Source organism: Cricetulus griseus (genome assembly GCF_003668045.3).
Source record: "Cricetulus griseus strain 17A/GY chromosome 1 unlocalized genomic scaffold, alternate assembly CriGri-PICRH-1.0 chr1_0, whole genome shotgun sequence".
NCBI lineage: Eukaryota > Metazoa > Chordata > Mammalia > Rodentia > Cricetidae > Cricetulus > Cricetulus griseus.
The window spans coordinates 122,112,139-122,134,905 of NW_023276806.1; the positions used below are offsets into that span (position 1 = coordinate 122,112,139).

The 22,767-nt window shown below is 40.9% G+C and overlaps 1 protein-coding gene across 1 annotated transcript in view; it reads right to left on the minus strand.

Moving 5' to 3' along the window:
• The window catches only part of Spata16 (spermatogenesis associated 16), a 258,714-nt gene that overhangs the window by 91,142 nt on the left and 144,805 nt on the right, over positions 1–22,767 (minus strand). The window contains exon 4 of the mRNA XM_027391821.1: positions 11,478–11,562. Coding sequence (XP_027247622.1) covers positions 11,478–11,562 — 85 coding nt within the window. The remainder of the gene's footprint in view (positions 1–11,477; positions 11,563–22,767) is intronic.

Below are 22,767 nucleotides of genomic sequence, written 5' to 3' on the forward strand. Positions count from 1 at the left end.
ACTTAAGCTTTCTTGTAAAAAGAAATAGGTTAGCTTCATAGTTAATTTATGATCCTGAGAAAAATCAAATATGTCATATGCTAAAGGTTGACATTTGAAATGTCAAGGTCTCATTATTTAGGAGAAGGGAAATTGTTATGAAAGAGAAAAATTATTCAACCCAGGTACAGAGGCAGAACAGACTGTCTTTAAAAATTAGTGAAGGAAACACAATCATATGAATTGAAGAAATGAGAACTTGTTTTTTGATTGGTGTGTGGTAGTGCCCAAAGGATGGCTGAAAAAAATTTAAAAGCTTCAAGTTTTAAAGATTATCCTACACCTGGATGAGCACAGCTTAAAAAAAAAAAAAACAACAAAAAAACCCCATGATTTCATGGGATAGTAATTGTACATCTCCAGCTGCTAAAAAAAGTGACCTCAATTTCTCTTCAAGCTCGTAAATCAATAACCCATAAAAACCTGTGGGAAATATAAAAGATAGCCATAAAACCTCTACATTTGGTTTTGCTCATAACAGTTTTTGATTTTTTTCAGATGCAAACAAAAACGAAGGAAGAGGCCTTTGCAGATTTCTGCTGGAAAGCAAAATCTTTGTGTCAATAACCTCCTGGAAACCTAGGAGGAGAGCGGCAGGAACTGGGCCCGGGTCTTCCAGCCTTCAATTTTCCCAAGTAGAAGGAGCCTCACATTACCTCCGTCTCCGGAACCCATAGCAAAATGAGAGAAAAATGAAAAGAAATTTAGAGGCTACTCTTCCTTTAAAAACCATTTAAAAATCCCCAATGCCTTTTTAGAAGACAAGGTGTGTGTGTGTGTGTGTGTGTGTGTGTGTGTGTGTGTGTGAGAGAGAGAGAGAGAGAGAGAGAGAGAGAGAGAGAGAGAGAGAGAGAGAGAGAGGGAGGAGGGAGAGGAGAGAGAGAGAGAGAGAGAGAGAGAGAGAGAGAGAGAGAGAGATGAATGACACAGAGAGAAAAAGACACAGTGAGAGCAGAAAGTGACACAGAGAGACACAGAGAGACACACAGAGAGTGGGACACAGAGACAGAAAAGCTGACTATGAGCTTCCTGGGTCATTGACACATACTGCTGCAAAACCAAACCAGGGCCATTAACAACCTCGGACATTTCTGAAGGCTAGTGTTGCTTCAGGGGTGGTCTGAGGACTGATTTTCTTGCTACGGTTCTCTAAGCAGTCTGAAAGATCTATGCACAACTAGAGGTCTATGCCAACAAGAGGGCAGTGTGCTGCTTCCTGCAGGACACATTCTGAGGCAATGGCAGGGATTCCTGACTTCAGGTTCTTGTGTGATCTGAAAAGGAGCTATTTATTCTGCAGAGACTCAGGGCATCACAGGCAAGCAGCTTCTGGACTGGACTGACTCCCATACTGAGGTGAGGTAACTACTCCACTTTGTCAGGAAGAGGTTTCTGCACCAAGTATCCAGGCGTGAGGCTGAAGAATCACAGTGATGTGTGGAGAAGGGAGAGGGAGAAGCAACCCCACTTACTTGACAGTGTGGACAAATCAAATGCTTAACATCTTCCTGACATATTAATGTGAATTTACATATGTGTATGGTTAGGATTCTGCTCTCTCTTCTCTCCCCCACTCTCTGCCTTTTACTTTCTTCTTCTCAGCCTCAGGCCCAAGATACTCACAGAACACCATGGACAAACCACACAAAATCACACAACCAGCAATGTCACGGTCACTATCTCCTTCATGGGAACACTCAACCTTGGATCAAACATATGCCTCATTACACCTTTCAGTTAAAAGTGAACCTCTCCTACTGGCATGCCGCCTCAAATAGCATCAAAGCAAAATGAAACACAGGCAGCATTTAACAACGCTGGTAACCATGGAAACATATCATTAAAGAATATATAAACAGGAATGAATAATTAGATGAGAAATTCATTTCCATATTTATCTTTTTTTCCCAAGAGCCAGGAAAAGAAGCTCTCATTTGCCTCACATCTCAATTTGGACACCTCCTCTTTAGCCTGCCTTCTAATTGAAAAAATAGGACATTTTGTGAAACGGGAATTTCAATATTGCCTATCTTAATGGACAAATCTCTTTGCAGGCAAGTGACTTCAGAACACTTCAGTGTCCATTGTGGTCTAGCTATGACACTGAATACATCAAGGACACTGAAGCACTGGGGGAGCACTCATGGTGGGATGGGGACAGCAATTATTCGTATTTGACAGTTGGAAGCATGAAGGGTTTAAGTCACAGGAGGACAGACGTTGTGGATGGACAGAGTCAGACTTTCCCAGAACTCTCCCCTCATGCAGCTCCAGGTAAGCTGCATGGTAGGCTAAGCTGGCCATGAACTCAGCAAATTTGAAATGTGCTTACAGACATTTAGTCTGAGAGCAGTGCATTGGGATTGCTTGCTGTGGGCAGGAGTGTTAGAGGACCCCCTACCTCTGATGGTTAGATTTAACTGTTAACTAGATCCAACATAGAGGATCTGGGGCAACATCTGGGAAAAGAGCCTCAATGAGGGATTGTATGTGTTGAGAGTTGGCCTTTGGGGGGATTGTCTTAGTTCGCTTAATCAGTGTGGGAAGATCCCACCTAATATGACCACCATTCTCTAGGTGGGGGTTCTGACTGTATGAGCGTGGAGCTGAGTATAAGCAAGCAACAGGCTAGTACACATGCCTGCATTATTCACTTTCTTTGCTTATGGGTGTGACATGTAGCGGTTTGAAGTTCCTACCTTGACTTATTCATAACAATGCATGTAATCTGGATTTGTAAACTGGAGAAAATCCCTTCTTCCCCCAAGTTGCTTTTTGTTAGGGAAATTTGGTCACAGCATCAGAAATTAAGCAGGATCGCCACTTAAATCCTAGTGATTCTAGTGCAGTTGGTACTAACACTGGTGTGTGAGACCCACTGAGAAGGCCTACTACTTTATCATAGAGAAGCCTAAGCTGAGAGAACAATCCCTGTCCACTTGTTGGCTTCCTCATTCCCCCTCTCGTGGAAATATTGTATTCTGCAGTGGGCAGAACTTCCTTAGCACTTGGGCTTGATCATCTGACTTTTTCTGGCTCTCTTAAAATGAGAACACTTGGAGCAGAGGATTAAAGTGACTGTATGTACATACTCTGGTTTTCTCTTGGAATGCCACATTTCCTCATAGGACCACAGAACAGGAAGCTATGAGTCAAAGGAGGAAGCAAGATGTGTGGAACACACTTCTCTCAAGCTTGGAGCTGAACCTAACAAAGACTAGCTCAGACCATCTGAATCTGAGCCAACCTGGTTATTGGGAGTTTTAGAGTGGTTGTCACATAACACCACAACATTAGCCGATCCATACAGAAATAAAGGCAGGTTTCAGAAGTAGAACTAAGCCTGCAGCTCTTGGTCCTCAGCCCTGCACTGTCCCTCATGTTGCAGGTCATCCATTTGCTTTCCTACAGGGTGGACAGCAGGCAGTGCCAGGACCATTGCCTTCCTAGGGTCCTTTGCTCCACACACATTGCCCAACTTCAGAACCCTCTGTCAATTTTCCCAGTAAGAGTCCTCTTCCTCCTCCTCTTGTTTCTTTCATTGATGTCTTTTCACTTTTCCAAAGAGACTAGATAAACCCATTTTCATCATTGTATCCAGAGGTCACTGATTGCTGAGTTAAGCTCTCCCAGATCAAATTTATTTTGCATTTGAACCAAGACCAACTAGAGAGTTGATGCCAAGTAGTGGGAGTTTAAACACAATGCATGGCATTTGATGGAGAAATATCTTTGGGTAAGTGGCTTTGGCACTTCTCAAATTATGTATAATTTGAATAATCTTCAGTAACTAGGCTGCTTTCAGACACTAGGCATCTATCATACAAACTCACTGTCTGACAAGGCCAAGTAAATAAATATATAACGAATATTGGCCATTAAGTGAAACACTCACATGAATTTCTATTTTGTACCTTTCTGTGAGAAACTTTCACAGCTCTAGGGAACACATTTTTTCTTCTCTGGAAAATGTAGGTGTTTTATTCACTATAATGATAGATGTTTCTGGTTCTTTGACCTTGCTTTACCTGTAATTTCATGTTGAAGGTTTTATTTTTGTACTGAGGTAGAGATGTAAGTTTTCATCAAGTAAGTGAGTAATATTGGGATGACTTTGCAATATCAAGGAAAAAAACAAAGAGTGGAAAGTTAGGCTTTATTGTTAGTTTGAACTCCCAACTTATTCCAGGGACAGCTTATCCTACAAGACTCACTGGTCACTTTTATGATATTTCAGCTTCCTTTATGACCATCTTGAACAAAAGAGATGAGTAGCCAATGCCTTGGACATGCATGGAGCATGGACACTACCTCCACCAAAGAATCTCAGAAATCATCAGCATTTTCCATATAGTTGGAGTCTCAAACACAATGGAAGCCAGAAAGCCATATACAATTTTAAGCTTAAATAACATAGGCATGTATACATCAAAATGTTAAATGATTTCCTAAGAAATGAAATTCATTTCCCTTCCTTTTGCTGTTTTTTATTTTAAAGACTATATAAACTAATTCAAAGAGCTGGTCTTACTTTTCAGATAACCGCTGGTAACTGTATACTTTACAGTCTGTGAGACTCCTTCTTTCATATGTGTGTGTGCATAGGTATATAACTTATAATCTGAACATAATTATACATATGTGTACCATACAGTGTGATCATTTGATCCATATATACAATACACAATGATCAAATCAGGGCAATTAGCACTTCTTTGCATAATCCTTGAATTCTTTAATTACAAAACAATGATGGCAAAATATTCTCATGTTAGATGTTACTGGTTTTGGCTTTATGTCAAACTAATTTTTAATTTGATTTGTTTATTAAACAACTTATTGAGTGGTATTTTGCAGTGTGCTTTGATGGTACCATGAAAGAAAGGCAGAATATTAAGCAGTGGTATGTGTTTTAATCACTTTATAGTCCTGTAATTCTTTCATGTAAATATCTTATAGTAGAATATGGTTGTTTCTTCTCTAAGCCATGATCAAGGTGTTCTAAAACTCCCAATAGATGCTTGAAACTGTAGATTGTACCTAATCCTACATAAATTAGGTATGTTCTCTCGTGCAATGATTTGTCATAAGACTTCATATATATGTGCCTATATATATATATAGGCACAATAAGAGATTAGCAACAGAGACTAGTAACATAAGAAGAGTTATAACATGTTTTACTATACCAAACCTTTGGTGAACTCTTGTCCTATATCTTTAATTTATAGTCAACTAATACTCAAATTTAAATTTTATATTTTATTTATATTTTATTCATACTTATATATTTTATATTTTATTTCCTGCAAATTCTTACTATAAAATACTGTGAATTCTCAGGTCTGCTAATGTTATTTGACACTGTATTTTATCTTCCACAAGAACATGTCCTCATTTGCACATAGTCCCACACAGACAAACATTCATATAAATAAAGATAAATATTTTCAAAATGAATGAAAAAGAAGAGTTATAACAAAAAAAGTGCAATGGAGGTTATATGAATGTGCTTTCCCTGTTTCTTACTGCACCTCCACTTTTCATTTAAAGGAGGCACATCACATATTCTCTTTGACATGTGGGAATAATTTACACAAGTACTGTACTCTATGATCAGTGGTCTTGTGTATGAAATGGCTACTGTGGGATTTATCAGGTAGGAGATTTCATCATGTTACCCAGAATGGCTTGCAATTTAACATACATTTAGTCCCTCCTCCTCCTTTCTCTCTATCTCTCCCTCTGTCTTTCAAGAAGGTCTCAGTAGGTTGGACTGGATCTCACCATGTAGATGAAGCTGAAGATCCTCCTGCCTCTGCCCACAGTGTGCCGGGATTGTGGGTGTGAGCCAACATGCCTGACCTCCATTTGGTATTTTCAAGTCTCTGTTGATTGTGGGTAACTGAAGGTGAAGAGCAAGATACTGCTCATGAGGTGGAATGCTATTTGGTCTCTCAAGAGAGAGTGATGTCCACTTGTTTACTTCTGTTCCCCTAGCATGTAGTGTTCTTCTTACACATAATTAATGGTAAATGAGTGTGAATGACAAAGGCAATTTCTGAGTGTATAAGAAGGGCATTCACCAACTTCAAAAGTGTCAGCATAACTGAACTGTAAAGATTTCAAGTTTTAATGACAATAGCAAAGTTGATGGAAGCACTCTATGACAAGAACATGCTTGGGATCTTCTTTGTATTCAGTTCTAGAAGCAGCAGCTATCTCCTCTAGGCCCAATATCAAGGACTAAAGGGGTGTGGTAATAAAGAGTACCACATAAAGAGAAGGAGTGCATCAGCAGGCTCAACCCCAATGTGTATGGGAATACCTTAAGGGTCAATAGAGTGTGCTCAATTCTTTGGGCGTGTGAGCAGGAAAAGTCCAGTTCTTGGTTTTGTCCTTTGAAGCAGAAGAAACACCCCAAACAAACAAACAAACAAACAAGCCCTCAAAACTTTTTAGTGATCTTTCTTAGGAAGCTCTGCAGGCCATTGATAGTGTGGAGATGAGGAATATTTCTCTGCCAAGTACAGCTTGAATTGGATGGGACGTCTTAGTGTTCTCTGCACAGATGGAGGACCCGTGAAGCTGGCACCGCCTCAGCCTTTGCTGTTTGACTGCAGAAGAGCCTCCACATGTCAGGCTCTCTACCCAGGCCTGTGTTGGTGTCAACAGCTTTTCCCACAATCCCCAAACGGGGCCCCCTCCTGCTGTCTGCGCCCTTGGCCTCCTCACAGCCAGGCCTTAGAGCAGTTCAGGAGCTCTTTGTCTGGATGCAAGAGCCCACCATGAAGTCTTTCTTACTAGAGAAGTCTCTGTGAAGAAAGGGTGTTTAGAATGGGTTCTGTTTGCTTAATGTTTTTGCATTTTTCAAAGGAAAGAAAATGCAGCATAATTTGATAGTGGGTTCATTCCAGAACATAGGTTTGTGATGACTGATGTCTTAGTCTTTGAGTGAGGTGGAGCTTTGGAGTGAAGGTGCTGAAATCAACTATAAATAGTCCTGCTAGGGAACCCCCTCCTTGTTCTTTGTCTAATCAGCAACTTTAAATGCAAAGTCTGGAAGCAAATAACTAGAAATTTTCCAGCCCTGGAGCTGAGATGACAATATCTGAGAGTTTTCAGTGAGGACAGTCTATAGACACATGGCGAATGATTTATATTAAAATTGGAAGAAATTGCTGGCATAGCTAACCTTGATGATGTCATTTTAACAAAGACCTCAGTGGCCCAAGGAGAGGAAGTGATGTAATATGAATTCAAATAGAAGATGTTGGTATTTCTTGATGGGTGTTTACATACACAAGATGCTGTGAACTATAGGAGCTCTGACTCCATTTGCAATTGGTAATTTTGTTAGGCCAACTTTTACTGTTGTCATTAAAATGAAACATTGAAATTGATGTTATGTCAAACATTGCAACTTCTTATACCAGAAAAATTACAATCTTCTTATAATAAAGGTCATAATTCTTTATCAATGTTGTTTTCACTATGTTTAGGTCAATTTCTAATGCAATGAGATAAACACCCTCTGCCTCTGCCTCTGCCTCTGCCTCTGCCTCTCTCTCTCTCTCTCTCTCTCTCTCTCTCTCTCTCTCTCTCTGAGTGTGTGTGTGTGTGTGTGTGTGTGTGGTGTGTGTGTGTGTGTGTGTGTGTGAGCATTATTCTTAGTTGGATGTTTTTCAATTGAACCTGATTCTTAGTAGGTGCTGATATTGTGATTTTGAAGGCTGAAGGTTGCATATTGATGAAGAAAGTTGAGAAAATAAAAATTAGGTTGGTCGGACAATAGTGGCAGCACACACCTTTAATTCTAGCACTCAGAAGACAGAGGCAGGCGGATCTCTGTGAGTTCAAGACCAGCCTGGTCTACAGAGTGAGTTCCAGGACAGCCAGGATTGTTTCACAGAGAAACTGTGTCCCCCAAAACCAAAATATAAATTAAAGAAAAGAAAAAAAAATAGGTGGAGAGTGAGCTGAAGCTGGGCGGCTTGCTCCCGTTCAAGGGAGGTTTCTCTGCACTTCTTTTGTGGCTATTTTACAGTAAAATTTCTGTTGCTGTCTTTTCAGATTACATGTGAGGAGCAGTGCAGAGAGGGTTGGCAGGACAAGGCCATACAAACAGATGAATGTCTTGTGAAGACATGGCTGAGAGCAAACCTGGGAGAACTGTCTGTGGCAGTGGAAGAGCAGAGTGCAACCTCCTTGTTTATATGATGCTGGACAATTTAGACCTCCACTAAGGGGCTGGGGTCTTGGGAGCTGGAACAGACCTTCTAACACAATAAAGTTATGGTATTCATATTGTTTCAGGGGTAGGAGAGATAGCTTTGTGGTAAAGAGCACTTGCTGTTCTTCCAGAGGACCCTAGTTCGGTTCTCAGTACCTATATTGGACAGCTTACAACTGCCTGTAACTCCAATTCCAAGGCATCTAACACCCTTCTCTACCTCCAAGGGAAACAACCCGTGCACATGCATATGCACCATAAGGCATACAATTCCAAACAAGCAGTTTTCAGCCCACCTAAGCACTCTCATTTTGCTGATTAGCTCAGCCTTGTGATGAAATTTCGACATCTCCACAAGGATGGCTGGTGGCAGAAGACTGGCCATCTTGCTACAGAGAGTGTGTTCTAATTCAGCCATCACAAGTTATTTTCAACCCTCCCTACCTCAGCAGAGGTGATGCTATCATAGAATAAGATGTGTAAACACTTTTATTCAGAGTGGTGTAGTTCAGTGTGAGCTGTCGTACTGCTACACTATTTTCTGCCCCTGATGGAGTGATGATATGGAAAGTGTTTCTCATACAATTGAAAGATGTTCCTAAGCTAACAATGGCAGAGATCAGCTCTTTTGTATTTGACAGTTTGTAGGTCAACATATACAGAGTGGATGGAGAGTGGCGCTTTACATTCTGAAAATTCCCATTTCTGTATGAAGACCTCCCAAAAGACTAGTTAACCAGAGGAGCAGGGGTTTTATGTACTCAAAAAGGGAAATAGCAGATGCACCTTGGACTTATATTGACATTATGTTCCCACAGCTTCACTCATCTAAACTAAAATGCCTTCAGTACATCCAGCGTAGCAAACACTGCAGCTTAGACTTGCGTACCTTGAATACATTCAGAACACTACATTAGGGTTCATTTAGGCAAATTTTCTACTACCCAAGTCTATTTCATAATAAAACATTGACCATCTGTGTAAACTGTTGAATGCTGTACTGTGAGTGAAAAACAAAACAAAACAAAACAAAAAACAAGCAAGTGTGAAGCCAAAAAAATGATCCCTAAGCCAAACCATTTTATGTTAGGGACTACCTGCAATATAGTTACTGCTTTTTCAGTTTTTGAATTAGCTTATATAATAGTGTGTTTCATCATAGCATTATCATATGTCATTACCTTATTCCCTTTCCTGTATACAGTAACTTCTTATCTTAGGAGAAAAGAATAGTGCCCATTCATGCAGCTTTTTTTTTTTTTTTTTTTTTTTTGAGGTAGGGTCTTCCTGCTCAGCCTCCTAAGTGTTAGACAACATGCACACACCATATCCCAGGGCTCTGTCTGTTTAACCTTAATGGCTGCTTACAAATGGCTGTGTGGATGTAATCTGTGTACCTCCTTACCGTAATGTCAAGGAGCATTATGAACTGATAAGTGAGATTTCCAAGGTGGATTGGATAGCCAGGTGCCCCTGATTGCACAGCGGTTTCATTTCTCTTAAAAATTCTGATGTCATTTTGGATGAGTCTAAGATTTTCGATGGAGTTTTAGTACTGCAATGGGCTTTGGGGACAGTCTTCTCAAGCGCCTTGTGCCAGTCATCCCTTCCTTTCTTCTGAAGCGCCTTTGGCTGAAGCCAGAGACTGATTTTAGCTGGGAGTCAGTTGCTAGTTGAGGTTAGAACTCATCTGAAGCAGGCCTTGCTTGCAGCAGGGGCTCTTTTCCCTTCACAGGTTACTTCCAATTAAGAGAATACAATGAAGAATGTATTTTCTTATGATTTATTAATATGAAATAGCAAGATAAAAGATTTTTATATTAATTTTTTGTTATTGCAAGCGTATGTATTCCTAAGTGGAGATTCTTTTCTTACTTTAAGATGAATAAGATGATATTTATGGTTTGTGAAAAATAAAGGAAAGAAAACTCTTTTATTTAAAAGTGTCAGGCTTATAATTTGTCTTTTTGTATACCTATATTGAATGCATTTCCCCCAACTCAATATGGAAAGGGCAACATGCACACGACACATATTTGCTTCATGAATGAAGAACTCAAATGGAACCTTTGTTAGGAACCTAGTCTGCGTCAGGCTCTCACTTCCTGAGATTCAAACCCTCCCTTGCTTCTTTTAAGATCTCCTGGAAACCCACCAATCAAATGTCAGCTATTGTATACACCATATTTCTTGCTTGTCTTCCATATCTACCAATTCTTTACAGTTAGTTTTAAAATATTTTTCTTTTAAAATTATATGTATATGTATGTGTGTTTGTGTCAGTGTGGGACTCATGCAAGTGTAGGTGCTCAGAAGCCAGGGGAAGGTTTTGGAACCCAGCGGGGCTGGGTTTACAGGTGGTTGGTGAGCTGCTGGATGTTGGGAACTTAATGCTCTTCCTTTGACTCCAGCCACTGTAACTGTTTTGGTTTCCACACTTCTCTAGTTACTATTAGGGAATTCTTTTGGGGGTTAAAAGTGTTTATCTGGAACTCACCTTTTTCCCCCCTTATAGAAGACAGGTCTTAAGTACAACAGGGCTAATTTTAAAATGTAAATCTACTTTTTTTAGTAGGTAAATTGAGCTCCAGGTATTGAAATGGGAACGCATGAGTTACTGAGAATTTTAAGTGAAAGGAGACTGAACTAGTGACTCAAGTTCTCCTTACACGTCTAAGAGATGACGGCTTCTCTTGGGCATCTAACAGGGCTCTGAGAGGACATCGTGCTGTCATCTTGAGAAACAAGTGACAGAAGATTTGCTGTTGCCCAGTTTTCAGTACGGCACCCATATTCATTCCTCATCTTTTCATTACCCTCCATTATGCAATTAGTATCACTTCAGCTGTTTGGAGTTAAGGCCTGTAACTCAGGGAGAACATACGAAAGCACAATGTTATCTGAAAGGACCGTGTCATCACAGCATGCCTGGAAAAATAGTTTCCGGATGTCTAAATTTTATATTGAGTTGTAAAACTCCAGTATGGGTCAAGGGTTAACAACCCTGACTTTTACCCTTAAAATTAGTTTCAGAATTTTACCCTTAAAAATCTACTTCATTACAGACACATCAGCACTGGGCACTGGCTGGCAGTCTGCTTTGCCCAGAGCCTCCCTTTCCGGTGGTCCTTTAAGCACTCATCCTCCATTTTGGTTCTAGAAATGAGATGCGCTCCTCCTCCCTAGTCGGGGCATCGGCTTTTACCTGCCAGTACAGTTTGATGAGCTTGCTAACACAGTGCTCGCTTCCTCCGCAGAGCCAGAACATGTAGTCAGCAATCATGGCGCTCCTTGAAACAAGAACACATGTAAAATACCGTGAATTTATAAGACAGAGGGAAAACTGTAATCAGCAGCTTACACAAACACGGGGGAAGGTTTTTACAATGCGCACATTTAACTTGAGTAAGAGTAAGAAAACAAAACACATTTTAGCATGTACAAAGTAGCTACACTGAAACTGTAGAAGGAATGAGCTGTTTGTCTTCTACAGGGGTCTTCCATCTGCAGAGCCCAAGGGTACCAAAAGCTTGCAGGGATGCGTGTGCTCTGTTTTGGTTCCTTTGCATGAAGCCTCAAAAGGTGTACAGAACAGCAGATCCGAAAGGCCCATTTTTTGTGGGGCTGTATTTCTTAACAGCTTCATGTTATGCCATGCACATAGACTTTAAGATGTCTCCTCCAAGCATAGCACAGCTCTGAGCTATTAGGTAGGCATTAAAGCACACCTCAGGCTTTACCTGAGAAAGAATATTTATCTCTGATTAAACTTGCCTTTTTACAACTGAAAGTTAAAAAAAGCCCTACAGCTCAACTGATAACCCCCTCCTCCCAACTTTGTGTGTAATTGAATTAGCTTCCACATCCAGTGCATACAGTCACTACATTGGTCTTATTAAGCCGGGGGATATTAAAACTATTGTGGAATGGATATTAATTCATTACTTAGCACCCCTTGGAAAACAGTTTACTTTTATGGCTGTTTCTTTGCTAGGATTCTCTATTTCCTTTTTCCCCAGAGATTGCAAATCCAATTAAATGTGACTAGAAGTAATTTCAAATTGTCACGTTAGCCAATTAAACATATAATAATCCTGTGTACCTAATCACTAGTACCAAAAGTTTATTTATTTAAGTAGAGCTATCACTGTGTACTCCTGCATGTTTTTCTTATCTTCGCCTGCAGATACGTGTTGTTTCTTGACATCACTGTAAATTGAATTAGAAATGTTCCTTCCCTAAATATAGGTTGTCTGAGGCAGAGAAACTATAAACTTACTATGGCACTTTTCTCAAAGAATTAAAACGTTTATGTGCTTTCTCAGGACAGACAAACACTAGGACTTTAAAAATTCACACTGGGGCTGAGGAGATGGTTCAGTGGGTAAGAACATTTGCTGTACAAACATGAGCACCTGGGTCTGGGCCCTCAGCATTCATGTAAAAACCTAGATCTGGTTATGCTTCTATGTGACTGTCACCCCAGAGCTGTGGGGACCTGCAGATAGGAGCCTCACTAGGGCTTGTTGTCAACTTACCTCCACATTCAGTGGGAGACCTTGTCTCAAGGGAATGGGGTGAGAGTGACAGAGAAGGATATCTGATGTTCTCTTCTGGCTTCTGCAAGAATGCACAAGGATGTTTGTGTGTTCACGTCACACACACACACACACACACACACACACACACACACACACACTTGAAAAACAATAGCATTTGGAGGGTTACTTAACTCAATGGTTTCTTCATGTGCTTGAAATACTGGAAAGGGGCTGTATCCTAACATTTCAAATGAGTGACAGTTATCTTTCAAGAATCCTGTCATGTTTCCCAGAGGCTGTGATAATAAGATGCAGTATGCTAGGAGGCTTTGATGTTGTGTGAATATGTATAGAACACGGAAAATAAGAAAATCATAGAAGTTAGGAGGCAAGGCTGCATTTCAGGTGTTTGCATTTGGTAGAAGCATTTGGAAAGTCTTCTCATAGTGACCCCAAAGGCAAATCAACTTGCCAAGATGGTGCTCTTACAGGCATTCAGCTGTCAATTTTGAATTTAAGGGATCAATAGAATCTGCCAAGGACAGCAATGTGTTTTATACAAGTTGGGGACCCCATGCCATCTTAGTTTGTATCCCAAATCCTCTTTCCACTGGATTTTGGCTGTATGAATAGGGCTCAGAAATGGGCTCAAATTAGGAATGTAAATCCAAAAGCCATTTGTCTACTTCATCTGCTTCCCCAGGGAAAGGGCAGCAGTGTCCACCACTGGCCTTCCTCTGCTCCACAGAGCAGCGGCCTGGGAGATCAGTGTAAGTCTGTAAAGAAATACAACAAGTGTTTGGAAGCATTATGCCATGTAATGCTTGTGAGGCAACAGATAAGGGGTTTTCATCATGCTGAATTAAAAAAAAAAGGCAAAGATAGTTAGCCAATCCATCCACTGAGCATCTCTAAGGACTCAAGTCCCATGTGAGATCCTGGCTCTGGCAGTCTTGCCATACAAATCAAATGCAATGTTCCTCACTGTTCTTTCTTCTCTCCATCAGGTATCTGTTTCCAACAGCTCTGAGTCCTGAACATTGGTCAGTGTGACTCAGTGTTACTGCTGTCTTTATTTTCCAGTCGGCATTCTGAACTCTGACTACTGAGGGTTACTGCACCCTGACCAGAAGAAGATCATGTTCTCATACTCCCTTTAATGAAGGACTTTAGTAGCTGTCAGCCTGTGTCCAGCACTTTACACCGTAGATTGTAAACCCAACACACCAGCTACCACCCGGGATCTGATCTCACTCAGCTGAGCCATCAATGGGAGCTGCTCTAACCATTCTCCACTCTCTGGTTGCTCCTTCTAGAGGTTTTTTTTGCCACCTCACAAATATGTTGTCTTTCCCATTGTAAAGTCTCTTGCCTCTCTCCCTCCAGTAACTACCTTCTTTTCTTCTCCATTAAAAAAACAAACAAAACCAGACAAACCAACAAAAACCTCAAAAAACAAACAAACAAAAAAGCTGTGTGTACTCCCTAGGTGAATTTACTCTCTGTGTGAGGGAGAGCAGTGCTCTGTTCCTTCCAGTGTCTCTAGAGGTTCCATTCTACTGAGGGTGGTGGCTCATCTCTGTCCCTACGTGACATGCATTCTTGGTTCAGGAAATGACACTATTTCCCACTTGGCTTTCTTTCTGCTTTTCTCCTATGTCCTGGTTGCTCTCTTGAGTCCAGTTTTCCTTGGATCTCTTCACCTCCTTGAATTTCTACTTTTGGGATATTACCTGGGTACAATACTTGTACCTCTTTACTTTCCTTTTGTTCTCACTTCCTTGGTGAGCACGCTGGCTTCATGGTTTTAAGTACCAAATATTTATTGGCAGTTCATGCCTTATGCCATGTGTCCACACCACTTTCTCAATCTCCAGAAGCAAGCTTCCAGACTTTCCACTTTTTGACATCTCTACTGGGATGCCCAGGTGGTAGCTAAAGAGACATAATCATATGTGGGACTCTGATCTTCTTCCTCTCCCCCAATACCTGGTAGTCTTCTCTTTTGTGCCTTTGTTTTGTTTTTAATCAACACATAATAATTATACAAGTTATGGAGGACAATGTGATATTTTGATGAATTTGAGTATATATATTCCTATAGTGTGAGTGAAATAATCAAATCTACATAATTAGCATCTATCATCCAATCTCCTATTATTCTTTGTAGTGAAACATTTAAAATCCTTTCTTTTTTGTGATACTGAAATTATACTATAGCACTAACGAATGCAGTCACCATACTATATATTAGACAAAAGACCTTATTTTCCCATCACTTTGTACCTGGTGACTGACTCTTCCCACCCACTCTTTCCCCCTCCTCCCTAGCTTCTGCTAATCATTCATCTACTCTATACTTCCAGCAACGAACTACTTTAGTTTCCACAAGTAAGGGCATGTGGTATTTCCTTCTGAATCTGGTCTATCACACTCAGCACAAGGCCTTCCAGATTCACCCACGTAGTTGAAGTCAAGCAAGAATTACTCTTTTGTGGCCGAATAATCGTATACACGTGACTGTACTACGTTTTCCTTTTTCTGTCCATCCACTGATGGAAGCAGGGGTGGATTTCAAATCTTGTCTTTTGTGCTGTGACCAATGTGCAGGTGTGGTTATCTTTTTGACACACTGATTTCATTTCAGTTGCTACATACCCTAGTAGAGTCACTTCTGGGTCATACTGTAGTTATCCCCAAATCCTTGGAGTCACCACTGACTCCTCCTTCTCTCACATTCCCTATCCAATAACTTACTTCAGAATACTGCCGCCCCTCACACCTCCAGAATTTTCATCTGGTCCATAATCTCTTACACATCTTATTGCAACAGCCTCCAAGCTAGACTCCTTGTTTCTCTGTTATTCTATTTTCAATCAGGATTGAGTGTAATGCCATTACAATCACTAGGTCAGAACAAGCTTCTCCAGGGTTTGAATCTCTTGAAGTTAAAACCAGACTTAATGGCATCTGACTCCTGTGTCATCTAACCATTTCTCTGACCTAATTTTTTTAAAGAAAGATTTATTTATGCATATATGAATGTGAGTGCATGCATGCATCTCTTCTCTCTCTCTCCCTCTCACCCCTTCTCTCTGTATGTCCTTCAAGACAAGATAAGTAATTCAATCCTCAGAAGCTGGAGTTGAAGGTGGTTGTCCTGCCTGGTGTAGGTACTGGGAACTAAACTCCAGCCCTCTCTGCAAGAGCAGCAAGTGCTCTTAAGCACTGTGACATTTCTCCAGCTCCACCTGACCTCATTTCTTGTGACCAATTCATCCTGCTCTAGTCACTCTGCACTCTGCTCATCCTCAGAAGGACCAGGCAGGCTATTGCCTATGGAATTGCACCTGACCAATTTTGCCTAGCCATCCTCAGGAGGCTCATTTCCTCAAGGTGTCTTTAAATCCTGAGGATATCCTTTCTACAATGCACTGACCTTTCTTACTTCTTCCGAAGTGGTTGTCACATTTACTTTTGTTATTCAAAAATTCCATTTATCTATTTATTTGTTTATCCATTTATTTGTATGCAGACACCACAGCACACGTGTGGAGGTCAGAAAGCACCTTACGGGTGTGGAGTCTCTCCTTCTTGATTGTGGGGTTCCTGGAGACTGCATTTCTGCTGCCAGGCTGGTAAAAACACTTGCTTTTACCCATGTAGTCGTCTCACAGGCTCTGTTCTATTAGTTTTGCATTTCTCCTGTCCTCCACGAGCAGCACACTGCAGTATGTGCTATCGGTCTGGCCCACCACTGTCTGTAAATGAAATTCCAGGAATACAGTGACGCTTGCTCCTGTGTGTACGGCTTACATATCATCTTACTGCGGTGGAAGTGCTGAAGCCTGTGACAGCCACAGAGCCTGTGGCCTGCAAAGCATTGTTACTGGGCCTGTATTGGAATCTAGCCCCTTCCCCAGACAGTTTTTCACATGCTTTAGTCATTGCTTTGTCTGCAGTGCCTGTTTTAACATTGTACCTTGCATGTAGTCACACAAGTAGTTATTGAATTAACAATAGCACATTATCCTATTTATTTGTTTAAACTAAAGAAAAAATAAAGAAACTTTGTTACACAGAGCCTGAGGATGACACAGGTAGCTTCCCAGGATTCCAGCTTGAACAGTCACTGTCCACATTTAACAGAATAATTTTGCAGTGGCGGTGTTGTGACAATGGAGGGACAATCTAATTTGTCCAATGTGATCCCAGTGTAAGCTAGCTCACAGGAGAGCTTAATAAATGCTAATGGATGCTGACGTGTTTATTACATAAATTAAAGAGGGAAGTAGGAGGAGGCACACTGGCCCAGTGTGGTGCATCTAAAATTATATTTGGTGTGATGCCTTCAGTCATGTGTCAACTATTATTGCCTTCCTGCAAGCAAATCTACTTTTGCTTTGATATTATGTTTGAATCCATTTCATGGAACTGTCACTGAAGTCACATTTATTTACTCAACACATCTGTTAAAAGTAAAAGGATCAGAAGCTGGCATTTGTATGAATCTATTTGTAAGTGAAAGGTATTTATGTCATGAACTCAAATCATTGTGACTCAAAACTTGTCCTTATGGGATGGCATATGCACAATCAAAGTATCAGGCATTGTTACTGATAATACAGGAATTAGCTTTTATTTTCTAAATTATGGTCATGAAAGGTTCCTGTGTATAAGCACATCTATGCCCGCCAAGTTTTCAGATGGCTATCTTCAAACAGACCACGCAATTCTAAGAGTGTGTGAATATGTGATTGCCATATCCCAAGGCCTACACTTGGTTTCAAAATTTACAACATTTCTACCCGGTGTGGCCACACGGTGGTGTGAAACAATAAGGCATGGGTAAACAAAAGAAAATTGCAGCATACAGTCCTCAGTGTGGCTTTCCTGGGTTGACTGGCTGGGACCTTGAAAAGTCATTTCGTTCATCACCTTGCCTTTAGGCAGGATCACACTTAAACCTTTCAAATGAGACTGATGAGAATCTATTCTGTTTTAAAGACCTCCACAGAAGGGCACTGCTCTGAATTCCTCACTGATTCCACAGCTTCTCGGCCATAAATAGCCTTTTCTACAGCTTTAATCTGCTGGCTTTAGTACTCTTTCCATGGCTAACACAGCCCAACTGGCTCTGGTCTGTAGAAGAGCAACTTGAAATAGCCCCACAACCATTTGTTAACATTCTCGTTGCCAGGTTAATTAATCAACCCGTCTGTGTTCATCTCTCTGCACGGCCCCTTTTCCTCACCATTAGCTGCTTTCATGGTTGCCTTTCCAACTCTTTGAAGTCCCTCCTCTTCTTCCTGCTACCACTGGAAATTGGCTCTGCTAGAGTCTAAGGATGACTGTGTGGGCTTTGCATGCAGCTACTCCATTTATTTCTTGGTTACAGATACTCAGAAGGGTGCATGCATGTTGGCTAACTATAGACGCAATCCATTTTAGCACATTTAAGAAGTTGTTTCTTCCTCCCTATACTTAAAAAAATGCTCAGGATGATACACGTTACATATTCATATGCATATATGTTATTAATTTTAGATGAATTAATATTGATGCCCAAATGTATATGCCTTTTGAGTATAAATACATACTAATAAGGAAATGTTATTCTCAGCAGAAGGGGCAAATCACCAGGTTTACTCCAACACACACACACACACACACACACACACACACACACACACACACAAAACATCTTTTTTGTAGACTTTCATATTTTCTATATAGCAGTTAGCTACAGCAATCTTGAAACAATGTAATATGCAAATGGTGTGCAGTGAAATCCAAGCTCCTGGGGGTGACCTACAGTTCACAGCTGTTCCTGTTTCCCTGTTTGCTTGCAGCCTCCACACTCTATTGTCTAGCACTCCTTCACTGGAACCTTGGCCTTTTCCTGGTGGATTTCCTGTTTGAGAGTGACTTGTTGGTTTTCTTGACATTGCCTTCTTTCTCTAGACCTGTGCAGTCCAAATGGTTGTCACTAGCCCTAAGTGACTAATTATATTTAAATGAATGAAAATTAAAAAAAAAAAACTAATTCAGTTTCTCAGGTTCACAAGCACATTTTTGGTAGCCAGCAGTTACCTAGAGTAGAAGCTCTTCTATTGAGTGGTAAGAAATTCTTGTTCCTAGGGGTTTTACTGGACAATGCTGCTCTAGGATATATACCATGGGAGTCTGCCAGCATAGTGCCTCATCCAAGGCTGGTAAGTAGGAGGCACTCAGTCCTTGTTTATTTTTAAATTAAAAAATCTTATATATTTACATGCTTGGTGCCTTTTTTTTCTTCTTTGGGGGTTGACAATATCTCATGTGCCAAAACTGGCCTTGAGCTTGCTATGTAGGCAAGAACGGTCTTCATCTTTTGATGCTCTCCTCCAATCTCCTCAGAGATGGGATTTCAGGCATTACTGGGGTGGTCCTGTGCAGTTACTGTCTGCATTCCTTTAGGCTTAGCATTGGTCACCTCCTGCTTCCAAAACCAGTTCATGGGAAGCTCTGGCCTTACATGTTCTGGGCATATGCACATTAGCACTTGGAGGGCATTGAAGAAATTAAACATATCCAGCCCCCTTTTCTACAGAAAAAAGAGATGCTACCAGCCAAGCATCATATTATCAGACACACCCTGCAGGGTGTGCACTGATGGTCTTTTTCACTATGTTCTTTGAAGACCAGGCTGAGGCAGGAGGGAGGGAGTGAAGCAAGTTCTAAGACATCTTAGGAAGACCTTGGACCAAGGAGCAGGGGAGCTTGACTGAGAAAGCTTGCTACCACACTGGGATGCCCCAGGCCCTGGTACATATGTGGAAGTCAGAGGACAACTTTTAGGTGCCAGTTTTTTCCTACCATGTAGGTTCTAGGGATCAAACTCATGTCATTGGGCTTGACTGCAAGCACCCTCAGCCATGGGATCATCTCATCAATCTCTGTTGCTACATTTTGAGGCTTAGACTTGTTCAGTGGTTCTTGCCAATCTCCAGATTCTGGTCATTCTTGCTTCCACATGACTGTCTTCCAGGATATGAGAGCTTTGCTTTATGTTCACTACCTACCTGCTGGTCTGGTAGCCACAACACACAACAGTGATAGGACCACTATGGCAACTGTTGTTTATAATAACAACCAGTGTTCTCTGAGTGCTTTTGTAGATCATTTAACTCTTGTTTGTTTGTTTGTTTGTTTGTTTATTTTTGAGACAGGTTCTCTGTGTAACAGCTCTGGCTGTTTTTGGAACTAGCTCTGTAGACCAGGCTGGCCCCAAACTCAAAGAGATCCGACTGCCTCTGCCTCCCAAGTGCTGGGATTAAAGGCGTGCACTACCACCCTGGTGATCTTTTAACTCTTAAGACCAAGCTATTAATTAGCAGGTTTAAACAGATTAAATTGCAAAAAAGTAGTTACTGTGATAGAGCCTGACAGCAGTTTGATATCTTTTCCAGGTTCGGTGCCATGGGCTTTGCTTGGCTGAGCTCCTCCTGCACGTTTTTTCAGAGGACTCCATTAACTCTTGTTCAGTTTCCCTGGGGCTAATTTTCTGCCAAACTGACAATTGTTGATGTAGTATCTAAACACGGATATCTTCTGTGGTTGGTCAAACAACGTGGGGACACTATTTGCTTCTGTTTAGACCTCATCCCTGCCTGTCTCACCAGATGACAAGTTTTCTTCTTCAGTGGTTTCTTAATCTGACAGAATCAATTTTTCTCCTTGGCCATGTCAAGAAAGGCACTATTACTTCTATTAAAATATTCATGTCTGTAGAAGTAGAAGGGGTACTATTAGAGAGAGCCAAGGAAGGGGCTCCAGGAGTAAGGCAGAGTGAGTGAGGCAGACACAGGGATGGATATGATCAGCTTGTATTAAAGTGTTACAATGAAACTTAATGTTCCATATAATTCATATTCACTAAAAATGAAATAAAATATCTTCTTGAAGAGGTCTAGGTGAATAGAAATAATTTCAGGTTATGTATGAAGGTTTTATTTTATTTTTCTGTTCAGGATCTGACTGTATCAGTTATTTTTCTTAATTCTGTAACAAAATACCCAACAAAGTAACATGAGGAAGGAGGAGCTTATTGTGGCTCGGAGTTCAAAGATGCAGTCCATCATGGCTGGGGCAGCATGGTGGCAGGAGCGGGAGGCAGCTGCTCTAGAAGAGGAGAGAAATGGATGCTGGGGCTCAGCTCACTGTCTCTTTTTTATCCAGTCCAGAACCTCAGCCCCATCACATGGTGTTGCCCACATATTGGGTGGGTCTTTTTACTTCAACAAATGCAATCTAGAAACTTCTGCAAAGACATGCTCAGAGACATGTTTCTATGGTGATTATAAATCCAATCAAGTTTAACAATCAAGATTAACTATCAAGTTAACTATCCCAAGTGTTTGTTGTTTTATAGGAAGGTTTGGAATCATGGCAACATGCAAAAATACAAGCACAACAATACCGACCTTGATGACTTTCCAATGACAATTGTTGTGACATCATATTTGAAAACAGTAACCAAGTGTAAGGTATTTTACAGCTATAGATAGCTAAGCAAGTAACAAGTACATAAAATTAACTTGTCACAAATCATAAATGCTATAGAATTTTAAATGGAAAAGTGATTGCCTCTGACCTTTTTTTCTAACCTATGTGGAAAGTTCATGGGAGGGGTAGGTAAGGGAGTAAGGGAAGGGAATAAAGAAGAGAGAGAAAATAGAAAAGACGAGAGAGAGAGAGAGAGAGAGAGAGAGAGAGAGAGAGAGAGAGAGAGACAGGGAGAGAGACAGGGAGAGAGACACAGAGAGAGACAGAGAGAGAGACAGAGAGAGAGAGCTGCTTCCTCAGAGAAACAGAGCAAAACAAAACTTTTGTTTGTTTGTTTGTTTCTCTGTAGCATTGGAGCCTATCCTGGAGCTCGCTCTGTAGATCAGGCTGGCCTCAAACTCCCAAAGATCCACCTGCCTCTGCCTCCTGAGTGATGGGATTAAAGGTATGTGCCACCGCCGTCTAGCTTGCCTCTGATTCTTAAGGAACAATTTTGCATTGGGACCTGAAGAAAGACTACTGTTGTTTACATGATGATGACAAGAAGAAAATGGGCCTAGGTATTTTTTCTTTTCTTTTTTCTTTTTCTGCCAGTGGCATCTTACATGTAAGAACCCTGAGGGTAAAAGGCATGAATGTAGACGCTAAGGAGGGATAAAGGGCTTGTATTGAAGAATAGAGAGAAAGGTCCACAAAATTACAATAAGTACAGAATCTGATAGATCTTAAGTTCCAAGCAGACAGACTTGGATTGTGTCTTCTAGATGTGGGAGACAACTGAAACTTTTTCAGTCTCGAGAGTACCATGGAACTTTCTGATTTTGCAATTCCAGACACTGCTACTCTTGGCACAGTGATGGAAAGAAAGTTGTACCTAGCCTAGGTCTTTCAAGCTTGCACTGAGCAAGGATGGTGACCACTTCTAGCCCCAATCATCCCAGAAGTATTTCTACTTCTCTATTTAGCCATGGACTTATAAGCCATGTCCTTTTCTTACTGGACCTCTGTGCTATAGAGAATCATGAAGGTATTGTGAAGACACAGGGCACTGGAAGAGCCTTATGGTTATAGGAAGGAATCTCAGAATGTGGTTCTGGTTCCCTCATTTGCATACTTCATGAATTCATTAAGCCCACAAAGATGGGACTCTAAGATGAATAAGCCATTTCCTATTATTAGAGTCTAATGAGGAGGCAAACATGCACAAAGATAATTATATCACAATGAATAAAGTGGAATAATCAATACACGCATTAATGCAGCTGAGAGCCTGATAGTGTTAGGGAGGGGACCTGCTTACACTGATGGGTAGGACAAAGGGAGTACAGACCGAGAATCTCATTTTAGTTAGGGTACAGAACAAACCCAGGTACAGATGTTAGAAGTGTGGGAAATCCAATAGTGCCA